At 31.1% G+C, this 17,855-nt stretch overlaps 1 protein-coding gene across 1 annotated transcript in view; it reads right to left on the bottom strand.

Annotated features, from left to right (window-relative positions):
* Nucleotides 1–17,855, bottom strand: part of TfIIB (transcription factor IIB) — a 40,317-nt gene that overhangs the window by 6,793 nt on the left and 15,669 nt on the right. The window contains exons 4-9 of the mRNA XM_085820882.1: nucleotides 15,844–15,948; nucleotides 12,902–12,988; nucleotides 9,867–9,996; nucleotides 9,545–9,654; nucleotides 5,726–5,820; nucleotides 1,420–1,496 (exon numbers count right to left, since the gene is read on the bottom strand). Of these exons, the coding sequence (XP_085677008.1) occupies nucleotides 1,420–1,496; nucleotides 5,726–5,820; nucleotides 9,545–9,654; nucleotides 9,867–9,996; nucleotides 12,902–12,988; nucleotides 15,844–15,948 (604 nt within the window). The remainder of the gene's footprint in view (nucleotides 1–1,419; nucleotides 1,497–5,725; nucleotides 5,821–9,544; nucleotides 9,655–9,866; nucleotides 9,997–12,901; nucleotides 12,989–15,843; nucleotides 15,949–17,855) is intronic.

Genomic DNA, 17,855 nt, shown 5'->3' with positions numbered 1-17,855 from the left:
AGCATTCCTTTATTAAATTTCCAAGACTGGGCTGGAAGAACAGGCTAAAAGTTTTTTAAAAATCATGTCATAATATAAACTGCATCTATAAAACTCCATACTCAGCCTGTATTTTCAGATCTATAGGTTTTCTAATCTATAGATATATATATCTATAGTTAGAGATATATCTAAGATTTTCAGAATCAGCAGTTATACATATTCCAGTTGTAACTGGAATATATAAATTATATATAAATTCCAGTTACAAAAATACTTTAAACAATATAATTGACTTTTGACTTTTTCAATATTAAAAACATTAATTTCATAATCTTTCATATGGTTGCCTGGTCCCTATACTTATATTCAAGAAATTTTCTACACATTATCACAAATAAAACACAACACAAAATATTTGACAAAAACTGACCAAGATATTTAATTTCAAAATCTGACATCCAATTTGCCTTGAGAGGTTGGTTAAAAAATAAATTAGAACTATTCAAGGTTGGTTCCCCCCCCTTTAAATGCTATCAATGATAATCTTTAGTGATTTACTAGCATGTAACATTCTTTAATTTATAAAGAAGTTTTGCATACAAATAATTAAGAAGTTTTCAAATGATAAAAATACATTATTAACCGTTTTATGAAATTCTGATTACCTTAAGAATCATACAAAAATTCATTAATCTAAAAGTGTTTAAAACTTTTAATTCCTACAAATAATGTAATAATTTAACTATATGCCAGCGTTTTTTAGAACATGAATTCTATAAGATTCTGCAAATAAATTGTCTTTTTTGGAATATATATGTATTGATAAATTTTTTCACGCCTATCTGCATAGAAATGCTTGTAATTTAACCCCTTAACTGCCGCGGGCGTATATATACGCCTTGCTCAGCCGATGCGTTAACTTTGCGAATAATTTTAGGCGTAGCAGCACAAAGCAAATGATAGCAGTTTGGAAGGATGTATATATACGCCTGGGACAGTTAACGCATCGGCTGAGCAAGGCGTATATATACGCCCGCGGCAGTTAAGGGGTTAATTTATTAACATAAGAAGCCTTTTTCTTAGCTAATATTTTATGTTTAGTTATATACAGATGCAAACCCAGTATATGATTTTCAATTTTAAAATGAAATATGTCAGTTTTTTGTATCATAGTTGAACATTTTTTATTCATAATAAGATTTTCCTAAATAAAAGTACAAGGATTGGAGAGAACATACAAAAAATTAGATTTCTTAATTTTTAGAAATTTGATTTTTTAAAATTTAAATTGCCAAGACATTTAAACATTTTTGTAACTGGAAATATATGTATATGCCTATGAAAAACTGTTGCAAAAATACAGGCCAGATGAGGACCTTTGTGGAATGCGAGTGTAAAGTTGTAATGTTTCCAAAAGCCAAATAATTTCCAACATACCTTTTTGGGATTTTTTATCTTCTGATGCTTGTGAGGCCATATAGATAGCAGCAGCTGCTACAGATATTGGACTTCGCCTATAAATAATAATGATAATTTATGACTTCACAATGTTATAAAAAATATCATATCAAAACAAAATGCTACACAATAAGCACATCCTTAGAAATTACTTTTAAATGTAGTTATTTTTAGCATTATATGATTATGAAGCAAAATTATCTCTTTGTACATTTAAGAAGATTCAAATTATGAGGATTCCGCAAAATTATTTCTCTCACTGTAGACACTGCAAAAATTAATATGAAGGGATAACTAACTTATTTAAAATTGAAATTTAAGAAATTCTTTTTCAGATTTATTTTGTCAATATCAAAGCTTTTAAAAAAGCATTTGCAGACAAATTCTAAAAAAAAAAAAAAAAAAAAAGTTATCGATACAGAAATAATTCAAGAATACTCAACAGCAATAAATATCAAAATAGTAAAATAATAATAGAGTCAAAAGTCTTTAATCCGGGCTCATCGGGACTTCGGCGATTCCGGATTATCGGTTTTTCCGGATTATAGATCATCAGTTTAAATCTGGTAAGATGGCATGCAGAAATTATAAAATTAAAAATATGAAACCGTAATTTATGAAATTAAGAGCAAATATGATCTAAAGGGTATCAAAATTTACAAAAAAAAAATTAATTTTTATTTGTTTACTTTATTAAACATTTCTTTCAACGCGCACATGCCTAAAGCATACATTACGCGTAGTCGAAATTAGAAAATTGCAACCAGAAAACTATTTGATGTGTATTCGTGATATTTATAATGACGAGGAATTTGATTTAAATCATATCAAAGACGGAGTACATCGAGATGAAATACTACATTTAGTAAGGAATTATAAGCTGAATAAAATAAAAACATCTCCCTTGAAGATAAGGATAGTGCTGACAGATCAACTTCCAGTTCATTGTGCCGCCGCGACGTTCCCCCCCCCAAGAGAGCAGCGTGAAATTGATAAACAGATTCGGAATGGTTAGAGAAACAAAGGATATGCCTTTATCCATTTTTTGCAGCAATTCCACTTTTTGTTTGATGGACATCGAAACATGCTTTCACTTTGTAGATCCTTTGGCAGCTCGAGAATCGGAAATTCTTTTTGACATAATTCAAAGTTCAAGCTAAGTTTTATAAAATTGCTCTAACAGTCTGCAAAAAATAATAAGCCGTATCCAATTAGAAGATTAAGGAACAACACAATCTGCAATATTAACTGAAATAGATAATTAGATAATTTTAGCTTAGCTTATACCGTCCATTATACATTAAACGTGCATGCGTACACGTATATGCACATAATACCTTTGCGCAATTGCGTTTACGCATGCGCCGAAAGTTTATAGCTTTGAGGTCCGGATTAAAGACTTTTGACTGTATATTTTTTTTTAAGTAGAAGTCATTTTTTCCTCCACTTACTAACAATAGCTTTAGCCACAACACACAATGGGAAGTTAATTTTAAAATTGGGGGGGGGGATTGCATGAAATTATCTTATACATATAATAAATTTTAAACATAATAATAAATAATAAATTTTTAATACCAAAAATTATTTCTCTCTATTTTTTAAAATTAAATATATATTTATTGAATATAATGACATTATTATAAACTGCCATTCTTTCCATGTTTCAATAAATAGACATGTCAGAAAAAATGAGACAGTTGTCATTGTTCGCCATTCTTTTAATGGTAGTGGTGGTCAAAAGCCTAAGTAAATTTCAGACACTCATAACTTTTATTTTGGTATCTTTTTCATTTAAATTCAATAGTAGTTTCTAAGTAAACACTTTAATGCTCAAAATGCTTATTGAAAACACATTCAAATAACTTTATACAGCTACCTTTTAAATTTCGAATTGAAAGAAATAATTGAGCATAGTATTCTTTGATGATTTCCAAAATGGATTAATGTCACAAACATATATCAGTGCTGGCCATTCTCCAAATTTCTTAAACATTGTCTATAATGATCTCTTTCCTTATATTTCTTAATCATTCACATTTTTTTTTTTTAACACCTGCATGATATTGCACATTAGATGTCAACTCCTTAGTTCTTTTGCTGCATTACACTTTAACTATTACTCATAAACATTGTATTAATTTTCAAAATGAAATATCTCAAGTCTCTAGAAATATTATATCCAGTTTTGTTCAAAGTCACTTATACAGTAAAAGCTTAGAAAAATGTCAAATACGCGAAAATTCCAGATAGTTGAGCGTATTAAAAAAATAGAACTCGCATTAAAAAAAAAAAAGCCAAATTATAGGAGAAATTTGCAGTCTAAAATTAAAAAAAGTCATCTTATTTGTTACTAATTTGAATTAAAAAAATATGTAAGATTTAAAAAAAAATTCAGACATATTTCTTGGAGTGAAAGTACGAAAGTAAAACATCTTTTTAATTACTTTGAAATCCTGCTGAATAAAAAAGTTGGTTAGAGATGTCCCCAAACTTGCACCAGTCATTTTGGCAGAAGTTTAAAGGAGCAGATCATTTTCTATTTATTTAGTCGCCCTACCCAGTGCTATAAGTGCCAGCGGTATGGGCATACCCAACACAGATGTCACCATCCCTTACATTGCTGCAAATGCGGTTCAAACCACAGAGCGAATGAATGCATTCTCAAGAAGACAGATCCTACTAAATGCATTTTTTGTAAGCAAAATCACGTAAATTCACTTACTGGATGCATCGAATATCAGAAAAGACTGGCAGAAATAAATAGAAGAAACATCACGAAGAAACCCATTCAGAAAATTCAAAGTATCCCATGGCCTTATCTGGCTTTGAAATCCTGCTGAATATGAAAGATGTCTCCAAACTTGCACCAGTCATTTTGGCAGAAGTTTAAAGGAGCAGATCATTTTCTATTTATTTAAATACTAAACAGTTACGCTGACTGTTAAATATTTTTTACATTGCGTTGCCATTGTTTATCCATTTTTAAATGAAGTTCATATATTAAGATTTTTTTTAATGTCAGGATCCTGCAACTTTAAAAATACTACTAGTATAACAAACTCTATAACAGCATAACAAATCTGTCCACTTTTTCCAAAATCCCAAAATATTCCAGTTATTTGAGCTTTCTGGCTACTTAAATGTCAAATAGCAATCTTTTCAATGTGTCACAATTTATTACATCAATTAAAAAAATATATATGTGTATTTATCTACTTGAATAGTAGGAGATGCCATTTACTGCAGTATAGGACCTCATGTAAAACTCCATATTGATTAACTATTCTCTTTTCAGACCATTTTCAAACTTTCATATAATGTGTTTAGTTGGATAAAAACATATTTATTCAGCATGATAACATATGATACCAACTTTAACATTAAAGTTAAGAAAACATTTGATTACAGCTCGATTAGCTTTCCTCTGAATTTTGCTTCATTACTTGACTACCATTGCACTACCAGATTTTACTCAATAGCATATAAGTGAGATGAAATTGAACATTCTAAGATTCCACTATCAGAAAATTTGAATCCCTGATAACCATTTAAGAGGCAGTTTCATCTATTTAAAATTTTAGAGAAATCCATGCTCATTCAGCTACAGCAATTACCAAGTTTATATGTGAATTTAACCTGTTACTAAATAGAACTGATACTATATTCACTGTATACTTTAGTTTTTACGTATGTGTAAAGAATGAAATAATATTTGCACAGTTACATGTAAAAAATTCATAAAGAATTTTAACTGCTAACAAATTTAGCACCACAATGTTGATGAATTTTCTGCAGGACTGTACCACAAAGTTGCTAAAGAAATCTGGTTGTATTCATAACATCATTTTCTATTTTTTAATTCACTACCATTCTGGAAGAGTAATTTGCATAAGGTTTTCTTGGAGAAGGAAAGGAAAAATAAATGTTTTTTAATTGCTAAAATTTAAAAAACTCTTTTGCAAAGTTAAAAATCAAAATGTACAACTTAGTACTCTAAATCATGTTAGAACAGCCAAATGCAAATAACAAAGTACTCACAATAAGCTTCTACAATATAATTTCTTATACATTTTAATCCAATGGAAAATGAATTAAAAATACATAAAGATATGAGAACAGTACTAAGACAAAAGGGTGTAATATATTATAGAAATAAAACAAATAATAAAATTATATTTAAACATAAGCATTTAAATCTACTGGACTACATAAAAAGAAAAAAACCTTATGCTCCTTGTAGCATAAGGTTATGCTCATAACATATATCATACAATAGTCTTACCCAGGCACAATGTCAAGCTCCACAGCTTTACGTGCGATATAAGTTGCTGCTTTTTGAACAGTAGTAGGGAGTCCCAAATTAGAACAAAATCGTGACTGGAATAAAAATATGAAAAAGTAGAAATTAATTATGTGTGCATGATAAAATGAATCATTTTTTAACATATGGAATTCAGTTACAGGTAAATGAAATAATGATTACAATTTCCCTGTTCACCATTAATCAGAGGAAGAATACAAAATAGCTGCACTTTTACATGAGGGACTGGCTTATGCATTACGCTATAAAATTTTATAAAATATTCCAACATGTTATTACAAAACTATGACTTATTTAAAAACATTTTCTTAACCCTTAAAAAAAAAAAATAACCCGTTTTCTATCCAAGTGAACAAAATATGTCATAAATAAGGTAAATTTAGCATTTGGGATTTTTTTGACAAACGGTTTTAAGTTAAAAGCTGGGACCCGTATATCCCAGCCATAGATAATGGTGAGATACATGTCCCACACCTAGTGATCGACTTACCATAGGCACATTTATTATTCTGAACACCTATTATATGAAATAGATTTCACATCATAAGGTACCAGGAAACAAATTCTTTGCATAACCCAACATTAAACATTGGGCAACTCTTTTTGTTCTTTTCTCTCTATGTTCATTTGTGTACAAATAGCACAGTGACGTTTTGTTTTCCAACTATTGGAAGATCATCCCAAGCATTCAGGAGATTCTAAGTACTTTTTAAACTTATAGTGGGACATATAAGTCCCGTTAGTAGTCAAAGGGTTAAAGAAACAATATATTTTCTTTTTCAGCCAACTAAATCAACCTAATAAACAGTCTTTGTATGGTTTAAATAAACAGACAAATTCAAATCGCAAGCACAACTAACCTAGGTAGACTTTTTCCTTTTCAAAAAACTTAAATTAAATCCACCTCTCTACAAACAGGGGCAACAGATTGGGGGGAGGAAGTAATTTTTTCCCTTTGTGTTTACCCCATTACAAAGTCATATTAAAAAGTACAGTAAACTCCTGATTATCCGCGGGCGGACTATCAGCACCTGCCGCACAAAGTTTCTTTTTTTACAAGCATAAAGAAAAGAAAATTAAAATGTTCACAAAACTGAACGAAACGTTCAATTTGCTAACATGGTGCTTATTTATAGCAAAAATATCCCAGGCCTTCTTGGAACCTTTCCCTCTGATGTCCTTGCAGTGCCTGCTTCACCGCCCTCTCTCATCTTAATCTTACTGACACGTCCTCTTCCTCCCACTCGCCATTGTTAGTTTAAGCCTGATAGTGTTTGCGAACCAGTCGGAGTTAATTTTTTATCTTTTGTTGTGTTCAGTGCTTGTGCTTTTTGATACCGATTTAAAATGTCAGGAAAACGAAAGGTTGTGTTGACGATTGCGCAAAAACTAGAATTAATTTCCAAAGTAGCAAACGGTGCTACAAGGCAGCAGAGAATATTGGAAACAACAGTGCGTGACATTCTAAAAAAAAGACAAACTGGTGAACTTTGCATCGATGTCGGACAATGCTTCCGCTATGAAAACGCAAAAAACTATGAAGGGTTCTACCTTTGATGAGCAAGACACGGCATTGACAGAATGGTTAGCTCAAGTTCGAAAAGAGGGTACTCCTGTAAATGGTCATATCATTGCGGCGAAGGCAAAAACCTTTTTTGAGTTGTTAGACCTGAAAGGAAATTTTGATGCGTCTTTGGGCTGGTTAACTCGTTTTAAGCAGTGACATGGAATTTGAGAAATTGGACTTCATGGGGGAAAAAATTAGCGGTAACCAACAAGTAGCTGACGATTTTCACCATGAATTTGAAGAATTTTTTTAAAAGAAGAGTTATCTTTTGAACAAATTTACAATGCCGACGAATCGGGACTTTTGTGGAATTGTCTTCCACTCGCACTTTAGCATTTGAAAGTGAAAGTAAAGCGGCGGGTCATAAAATCAGCAAGGAAAGGATTAATACAGTGTCTCGCAGTAACGCTACCGGTGGACAAAAACTTGTTTTCATTGGAAAGAAAAAAAAAAAAAAAAAAGGATGAACCGAAACATTTTTCAAGAATGGTTCGAAAAACTCTTTGTTCTTCAAGTGTGTAAACATGTTAAATCGAAAAACCTGTGCTATTGATCGACAATGCATCTTCTCACCCAGCAACAAGCATGCTAAAGTCTTCTGATGGACAAATTTTTGCAATGTTTCTCCCCCCAAACGTTACTGCGCTAAACCAACCCATGGACCAAGGAGTCATTGCAACAATGAAGAGAACATACCCAACCAAGCTGCTAATGACCAAAATTGAAGAAGGTTATGATCTGAAAGAGCATTGGAAACTCTACACAATCTTGGACAGCATCTACAATATTGCATCTGGATGGGACTCAGTGAAACCGTCAACCCTCATAAAATCATGGAGAAAACTCATGCCTAATGTTGAAGCCAACAACAAACTAACCCCTTTGAGTTGTGAAGAAGCGAATAAAGATGCACACATGTCCATGGCAACTCTTGCCGATATGGTGAAAACAGTTCCGGGTGGTGAGAACGTCAATGCTGAAAACATTGGGTTGTTGGAGTGTGACGTCAACGAACTTGGCTTTGAATGCTTGACAGATGACGAAATTGTGAAGAAAGCAAGGGGAAAGATCGAGAATGAAGGACAGTGAAGTGAAGGCGAAGAAGAGCCCACTGGTGCAGATGGGGAAGACTCACAAAGCGGCTTTGCAACAAGTCAACGGACTGCTGAGCTATTTGGAAGAACAAGACGATGCAGAGTTGGCCGAGAGACTTATGCTACGAAAAATGCAATCTCGGATCAAGAGAAAATGCTTCCAAAGCAAGAAGCAAACACAAATGACTGATTTCTTCGAAACGGTGTAGTTTTACAGTTATGCTTTTGTAATTACATAATACATTAAAGTATTAAAAGAGTACATATGTATTAATTTTTCTGTGTATCCTTGACGCCTCTCATAAGTATACAAAGCACTTTTCTGTTTTCATTAACAAAATGCATTTTAGGTTAGTTTCGAGTGATATACTAAAATATTAAGTGTTAGTTAAACATTTCCTGCTGTTTATTTTACGTTTTATTGTACATAAAACAATTTTTCAAAGTTGGAATGATTGTTTTCTCTTTTGCTATACCCGTTTTTAGCTTTTTTCGGATTATCCGCAATTTTTGTTATCCGCGGTGGCCGCGCCACCCAATTCCACGGATAATCGGGAGTGTATTGTAAACTTATTTTATACAATATACAGTATTATAGCTTCTCCACTGTAGTTTAATAAATTAATAATTTACTATAAAATAGGACATCTAAACTTGGAAAATTTATCAAATAGTTTTTGAGATTTATATTTTATAGCAATAAATTAAGAAATATTCTAATTAACAGCGGCAAGATGCTTACATGCAACATATGGTACCACAAAAAAATTCTATTTTTTCTTTCCATATTAATTATGAACAATGAAGATATATTATACCTAATATAAAGTGCCTGCTTACACTGCAGAAAATTAATATTCAATTTATGATAGCATAAATGTTAAGAGTATGTAGCAATATTAAAATTGGAACTATCAATCCATGAAAATGACAGATTTTTGCCTTTCAGTAAAACAGATGTATGCTAATTATTATTATTAAAAAAAATCATTCTAATTATTTTAAAATTTTATAATGCTACTACAAATGGGAGAGAGAAATTCTTTTTTAGATAATGCCACTGATTAAGATGGTGATAATTAGGCTACAGATGAGTAATATTTTATCATGAAAACTTACCATAAAATCTCCTGTTGTTATTAAATCCACACTTGTTTCCAAGGCTTTCAATATTAGTTTGAAACATCGTCCAATTTCCTTTTTGGAAACTTTTGATACTGCACATATTTCTAACAAAAAATATTTCATAAAAAGTTTATTAATTTTATAGCAACAAAAAATAAAAAAGAAATCCCTTAAATAATTTGTATTTAAGAACTTTTGAAAGGAAAAAAAAATTTTTTTTTACAGACAGTAAAATTCTTACCCGAGTACAAATAACCAGATCTTACAATAAAAAAATCTGATTTAGAGTTTAAAATTCATAAGAATGGAAACACACCTTTGAAAGTTCGTGGAACACCTTCTTGCCGGCATGCAATGTAAACACAAGAGGAAGCAATTGCATCATTGCTGCGACCTTTGAGAGTTTTGCCATCATGCACTTGCTTGAATAAACTATTAGCTCTATCCTAAAATAGTAGATGGAAATTAAAATGATATTTTAGCAAATTATTTTTAAGATGCAAGGGAAAAAAGCATAAGTTGAATTTGGAAAAAAATAAGTTAATTTCAAACTTCTTCTTTATAATGCATTGATTAAACTAATTATTAACTAGTTTAAGAGCAACTATGAATACTGATTCTTCTCATGGTAAAAACTTTATTGGAATGTAGCCATTTATCACAGTTTTAATTATGAAAATCTGAATGGACAATGTAAATTACATGAAGACAACTATAAATGACAAAGTATAACTGGATTTACAAATTAAAAAAAATTATAGCAACCTAGAGCAATACGTTTAAAAAACTGCAGCATATCAGCAAATTAATTTGCATAAATGATTATTTTCAATGAACGAAGTATGCATATTGTGTTTCAATAAAATTTCATTTAAAATATACATTTAAGCAAATAGAAAACATTATAGTTAACTTCAATGAGAAGTTAATTGTTACTTATAATCAAATTTCCTTAATGTCAAAAACTGGCTCAAACTGAAAAAAGCTTTCAGATTAATAAAATAACAATATAAAGAAAATCAACTTTTCATTTGAAACAATAAATAAATAAATAAAAAAAAAATTGAAGTTAACTTTTCCAAACATTTGATGTTCAGCATTTTAGAACTGTCACCCACCCTCTTCCTGGTAACCTGCTGACATATCCTTTCACTTTTGAATTATCTCTAGATCTTACACCAAACAGTTGCTGAGGTGACAAAAAAATTGTCGCACTTCCATGGGCAGAGAATCATTCACCACTCCCCACACACAAGTATTTAGCTTTGAAACGTCATTGGTCTGCCACCCAGAAACTTCTATCTCAAAATTTATTTTCTTCATACAATGCAGTTTATAATGACTGGTGTAACTTAAGGGTGATCAAAGAAATTAAAGAAAATGTAGTGGTTGACTATGGACATTATTTGCCGCAGAGACCAGTGATCAAAGAAAATATCTCAACATCAATTCGTCCGGTGTTTGATGTGTCTGCGAGGAAACAATGGTCTCCTATCTAAATCAGCGTTTGGAGTGCAGACCAAATTTGATAGAACTAATTCCTTCCCTTCTGTACATTGAGAAGGCTTTCTTACAGATCAGTGTAAAGCCTCCAGATAGAGATTGGCTTCGATTTTTCTGGTGGAATGATGTGGAAGAAAGAAAAAAATTTCATCATACTAGAGTAATATTTGGGGTTAAGAGTAGTCCTTTCCTTTTGGCAGCTGTTATAGAATTCTATCTACAAACATACATGAAAAATTTTCAATATGATATCGAGATGATAGCTAAACTCTTGCATAGCTTCTTTGTATATAATATTGTTGCCAGTTTTGACAATAAATCCGAGATGATCCAGTTCAGAGAAAAATCTCAAGAAATAATGTATGAAGGAAAGTTTAATCTTCGAGTTTGGTTACGTACCGGAGATAACTTGAAACAGGAAACTATTTCACCTGTATTGGGCCTGTTATAAAACTCTCAGAAAGGTAAATTTAACTTTGAATCTGAATACAGTGGTGGAAATACCAGAGCATTGGTACACATGTTAGTTTCAGCAGCATGGTATCCTTCAGTGGTAAAAATGCTGCCATGCGAATCATTGCTGGAGGTTAGGTATGTTTGGTCTTACAGGGCAGTAAAGATATCTGATGGGCCCAAAAGTGTGTATATAAACATATACACATATGCTTGGGTAGATAGGTAAACTGAAGGACTGAATCACCTCTTTCATATTGATTTACTTCATGTATCTTGATCTGCAGATTAACTTCCTGATCCAAAAGCTCAAAAATGAATTCTTTCTCTGAAATAAAATGTAGATTGAACTCTGGGAACTATCTCCATAACAAAAGTTTAAGGTTTTGTGTGCAAAGACACATCAACACTTCCAAGTTTGTTTAGTCCAAGATGGGTTGCAGACTGTCCAGAAGAACTGGTTTCAATTAACAGATTGCTTGAATGGAGCCATTTGATGATCTACGGCTTGCCCGCATATGAATGAATGTCATTTTGTATGAAAAAAGGTGACTGTTTTTGAAATTTGCCTGTTGTATTGATGATTACAAGAAAGTGACATAAAGATTTAATTTGATCAATGCTGACATTTGCACATTATCTTTTATGTTGAATTTATAACTAACATATGATGTTTATTTAAAGGGCCCACACATAAAATGAAAAAAGATTTGGACCATATGTCCCCATCCACCAAAGAATTAAACGAGGGAACGCAGAGATTCCTGCACCAGAGTTAACCAAGTATATATGCAATTTGAAGCTCCACAGCCAGCTTTCCGAAGATCTTATCTCCAAGCCACTGACAATAAGGACTAGTGACAGCTAAGTGCCACCTTTTCAATCTGAAGCAAAGACCAGGACAGGTTCCCGCACCAGAGCTAACCGAGAGTGTTGGGCACAGTATTTTGCCCCTTAATTACCAGGACCCTCTTTTATAGCCTTATGGGTCACATTACTCAGCAAACACATATGTGATTTTCTCTCATGAAAAACTAGAAACAAAGGGATATATCAGCATCTCACTTTGAATCCCAACCTCTGAAAAGGGAAACAACAGGGAAGGAAAAATTAGAGCAATAAGAAAAGAGGGAAAAGGAAGAGAAGAAAGATTATAGGGCTTCAGGATCTTGAATCTGACTCATCAAGAGGGTAATTATCATCACAGAGCAATCCTGAGGTACTCCACCCTTCCTCACAAAGACTGAGTTCGTGGGGAGTTATTCTTAATGACAGGCATTAAATAGATAATTTATATATTACAGACAATAACAAAAATCAGAGCAAAACAGAACCAAATATTTCATTAAATAATAAAAAATATTTATTTTATGCAAATAAAAACAATATACTCACAACTATAGTTTTGGGCAAGTTTATCCTATCAGCCATATTACTGATCTCTCTAAAAGCATTAATCAAAGTACGGTCAGAACTGCTCATCTAGAAAAGAGATATTATATGAAACACAGCTCCATTATTTTCACTTATTATGAAAATAAAAAAATTAACTTTTAGCATATCACTGAAAGAAAGCTTTTTGCTTGGCAACTGAATTCAAAGGATCATTTTTTTTGCTATAAGATTAATGATAATGAGAACAGTTCTCACATAAGAAATACTCTACCATAAAGAAATTTAAAGATTTGTGTTTTTAAACATTATAGAAATTTATCTGCACTGAATTTTACTGAGGTATAAATTATTAATTTTAACCATTCAAAAACAAATAAAGTACAAAATATACTGCATAAAAATATGATTGAATGGATCTTTTCTAAAACACATCCTGTTGAAAAATTATATATATGGATGCTCGCATAAAAAACTGAACTATAGTTGCAAAACATCATTTAGGAAGATATGATAATGATTTAGCCCCCAAAAGTTAAAGAAATGATGGAAACAAGATGATTATATTTTAATAGATGAGTACCCCACCCATGGAAGCAAGACCAACTGATATTTGGTGCGGCAAAGAATAAATTAAATTGTCCATGTTTCTAGCTGATTCAGCTCCATTCTCAGAAACTGCAATATCCTTCTCAAACTGTTTTACTGGTAATAGGTCTGGGGACCTGGATGGCCATAGGAAAATATTAAATTGTCGCAAATATTCTGCAAATTTCTTGCAGAATGCTGGTTGCAAACTGTTCTTTACTTCACTGCAAGTCAATCAAATTTCTTTGTTGCTGAATTAGAGAGTGGGCTGCCCAAAATATGACTCTTTCCTACTACTGCACCAAAGTAATGGTATCGCATTGCTTAACAAGTGTGAGACTATAAAGCTGGTGATTATTCCTCCTCACTATATATGCAGCTGTTCTCAGCACTGAAAGAGAAGAGCGATTTGTCATTAAAGATAACATGTCTCCATTCGAATACTATACAGCATATTTGAGACTAGTTCTAATTCTGATAGTTCATTGTGAATATAAAAAAACTACCATATTTCTTTGAGCAAGATGGTGAATGATACAATCAGTTAAACAGATTTGTTCTTAACCATTTGAGGTTTGGTGCACATACAGAAAAATTTTTCGAAAATAAAAAAAACTTGACACATAAATAATTAGCTCCTAATACAATGTTACATCATGGAAAAAAAAAAAAAAAACAGGTAAACCTTTAAGGTAATTTATGACATGGTGGGGATACCACTTGTCCCACCAAGTATCTAGAGCAATGAAATCAAGTCTTGCCCCGAGTGTAAATTCTCCTAACATGCTTATATAGAAGTCTTAGATTATTCTAGCAGACAGATGAAACTTCAAGATAACTATGAAAATGTTTTTGAATAATTGTCTAGAAAATATTGACCATATTTCCTAAATAACAAATATCTTTTAGTAAAAAATTGATCCCTTACGACTTTTTAGCTATTTTTAATGATTTCATAATAGGTTGGAAGCAGTGATTTTCGCTTCAGTACTTTATTTGCTACAGGTATGAAAAGGAGAATGTTTAGAAGGCAGTCATGTTTATTTACATTTCACTTTTGTCTCCTCTGCTTAGGATATTTTTCAATGGTGACTCACAGATAAATACATATCCATTCAGTATTCAATGACATTTCATGTTACAGGGTTATATTTTCATTTCTTTTGGAAAAAAATACTAAATCTTTTTCAAGTTTTAACAGTACTGTAATTTATTAAAACATATAAATTTGCAATATCTGTATATAAAATGAACATGATACTTGAATAAAAAAAATTGAACGGTTTTGACGCCTAGTAGCAGCATTTCCTACATGCCAGCTGGGACATATTTGTCCCATCTTTTAATTTCACCCATTTTTAATTAATATATACGAGTTCAAGTAATAATTTTGATCAGAAAAAGGTTTCAGATAAAATTACTCATTCTAAATCCAGAAGATTTAAATTGCAAAAGGAATTCGGGAGAGAGGGGAACTGCTTCAAAATTAGACCTATAAAGAATTTCTCCTACGTTATTTCCATGAATGAATATTAGTGCTGCCATCTGTTATATATTTATAAAATTAAAAGCTGTAATCGTATGTATTTTAAATGGAATTTTGCAGCTTTCATTTTGGAGATAGAAACTGATAAAAAGAGTGACTGCTCGCCAAAAGGGTTAAACCAGTGATGTGACCTCTCTCCAAATCAAACAATCGTTCACACATCTCAAAGGCATCTTTGCATGCAACTTGAAATATCAAAGCAGAAAATTTAGTTAAAATTACCCAGAGTAAAATTATCAGTCCTTGCCAACTGTTGATTGAAGTGCTCTTTTCATACATAGAGAATGAGCCCTTATAACACATATTTTTTTGCAACACTGTACAAGAGACCATAAAATGTACTTCAGTTACAATTTATGTACCATGAAAATTAATATGATACGGACAAAAACAATGAACACAAATTTACTATTATAGAAAATTAATTTAAAAAATGACAATTTTCACTTAATTGTTCTAGTTATAAAATACCAGTTTATTAATATTAAAAAGTTTACAATGATTACCAGATTTTTAAAAATCAATCGTAAGATAATAAAAGTTGACAAAAAAAATCTGTCGATTTAATTGTTCTATTTATAAAAACACCCAACTAATATTAAAAAGCTTAAAATTATTACATATTAAAAAATAATAATAAAACAAGGAAATTTGAAAAAAACTTGTTCATATTTTCTGTACTCACTAAAAATTGCCTATTAATTGCCTAGAAGTATTCATACACAAATTCAAATTTGAAATACATTTTTGGCCGCATTCATAAAATAGAAAATTCAAAATTACAGCAGACTCAACATTTAAATAAACTTACAGTTCTTCTGTTTTGATACTTTGCTATTCCAGACTCATCAAAACTTGCATCACCAGTTCCTCGTCCAATAACAGTTGAGAGATCACTTCCATTTAAAAGAGGATTCTGCAAAGTATGAAAAGTGTTATTTTAGAAAAATAATGTAATTTAGTAACTGAAATGTACTAATACTTATTCAATGGAACATCACAAATCAAATTTTAAATTCAGTCTTGCTAATTCAAGTTTGTAAAAATTCCCTTTATTATATAGTTTCTTTGACATTATGCTTCTGATGAAGTTAAATGCACAGAAATCTGATTTAAAATTTTTCAATGTTGATATAATTAATTACAAACAGTGAACAGGATGAGAGGAATCACTCTTATCAAAAATTAGGTTGTCAAGAGAGAAAACTTTTAGGAATCCAAGAACTAATCGAACCTTTATTAAATATCTGAAGGATTGTGAACATTTCTTCTTGTTTTAATGCTTTTATGGACTGTTCTTAAGTTGAAAATCTAATGTTGCATTTCTCCTATTAGGCAATGCTAAAGTGTAGCTTAAGCTTCAAGCTTTTAATTTTATAGTTTAATACTAAAAGTCCAGTCAGCACACAAAAGTAATCTTTGTGCATTTAGCTTTCTAAAAACACAATAAATTAAAAACTCCCTTTTTATACTTCCTGATTAATTTTTCTTGACATATCTAACAAGGTGATTCAGACTGTACAGTAGAGTGTAACTAAGTGTAGCTTTAGTATTGCAAGAGTCATTTAAAACAAACTTACAAACAATGAAAAGAGTTAACAAGAATATATATTTTAGCTAATCATTTGATATATAAATGTAGAGTACTTAAGTCAGAAAGGAGATGGCTGAGGAGATCCTGATCCTACCTTCAACAAAACTAGATGGTTTTCCAATTTTTATGCTCTTATGGCACAGAAAGAGATTCCAACAAGATATATTACATTTTGTATAGAGAAAAGAAAAACTGAAATACATGAAATAAAAGATTTAACATTGGGACTTGACAGTCCTTCTTCTGTTGTATTGTAGGAAAGTTTCAAAATTTATGATATTTAAGTAAATTTTCTAAATAATGTGTATAATAAATTCATACAACTGCAAATTAATATACAGCAAATAAACTCTGAATAGGAAAATACACAAAAAATAATGATATATTGTAACATTTTATTTTGCAAAATTTTTAATGGAAAAATTCAAACAATGTTATTTATTTGCATATTTGAGAAGATAAAAAAGTAAACTACTGGATTAAAAAACTGCATATTTATAGGACAAAAAGGGTTAAAAAAATAGAAATTTGGAGAAAAGCCAAATGGTTACTGGTAGTGAAAGTTATAAATAATTAAAAATTCAATTTAATTAAGATCAGAAAATTGGCTACTATTCCGTTAAATCCTTTCACTGTTCTCTCCAGTCCACGATAATTTCTCCACAGCGGGCCTTTGTTTTTCACGTGTAATGTTGTTTTCTCTGTACATACATAATTTTCATAGTGGGTGAATCTAAATGAATATTTAGTAAAATTATAAGGAAATAAAGCATAATGGAAAAATAATAATAATATCTCTGCTTATTTCTAACAGCAGGATTAATTTGATAACATCTGATCCAGGCGGTCCACTCCTCCCATTTTGTTGTTGTAATCTTTTACAACTATTTGTTTTTTTACAGTTCTTTTCCGTGTTTTAACATTACAGTTATTATTGACTGTACTCATCAAATGTATATTCTTCTTGTCTTTCTAATTCATAACCTCATTTTTTCTCTTTTTCTACTGAGTAGATATTGAAGATCTCTCACTGTTTTGTATCTTATGTAAAATGGCACGAATAATCATAAAACCTAGGGGGAAATTCAATTAAAAATAGAATGCCTGATTAGTACTGCCCTCTAGGAGGTATTAGAACAAACAAAAATAAAAAATCAAACAAGTAAACATTTAGAAAGCATTTTAAACGTTTAAAAGTTTTAAAATGTAGAAGAACACCCTGCAGAAGT

The sequence above is a fragment of the Stegodyphus dumicola genome, chromosome 7 (genome assembly GCF_044657685.1).
Source record: "Stegodyphus dumicola isolate Sdum_Otavi_A_Nest chromosome 7, ASM4465768v1".
Taxonomy (NCBI): Eukaryota; Metazoa; Arthropoda; class Arachnida; order Araneae; family Eresidae; genus Stegodyphus; species Stegodyphus dumicola.
Note: the sequence above shows the minus strand (reverse complement) of the source record. Positions and strands in the feature narration are given on the sequence as shown.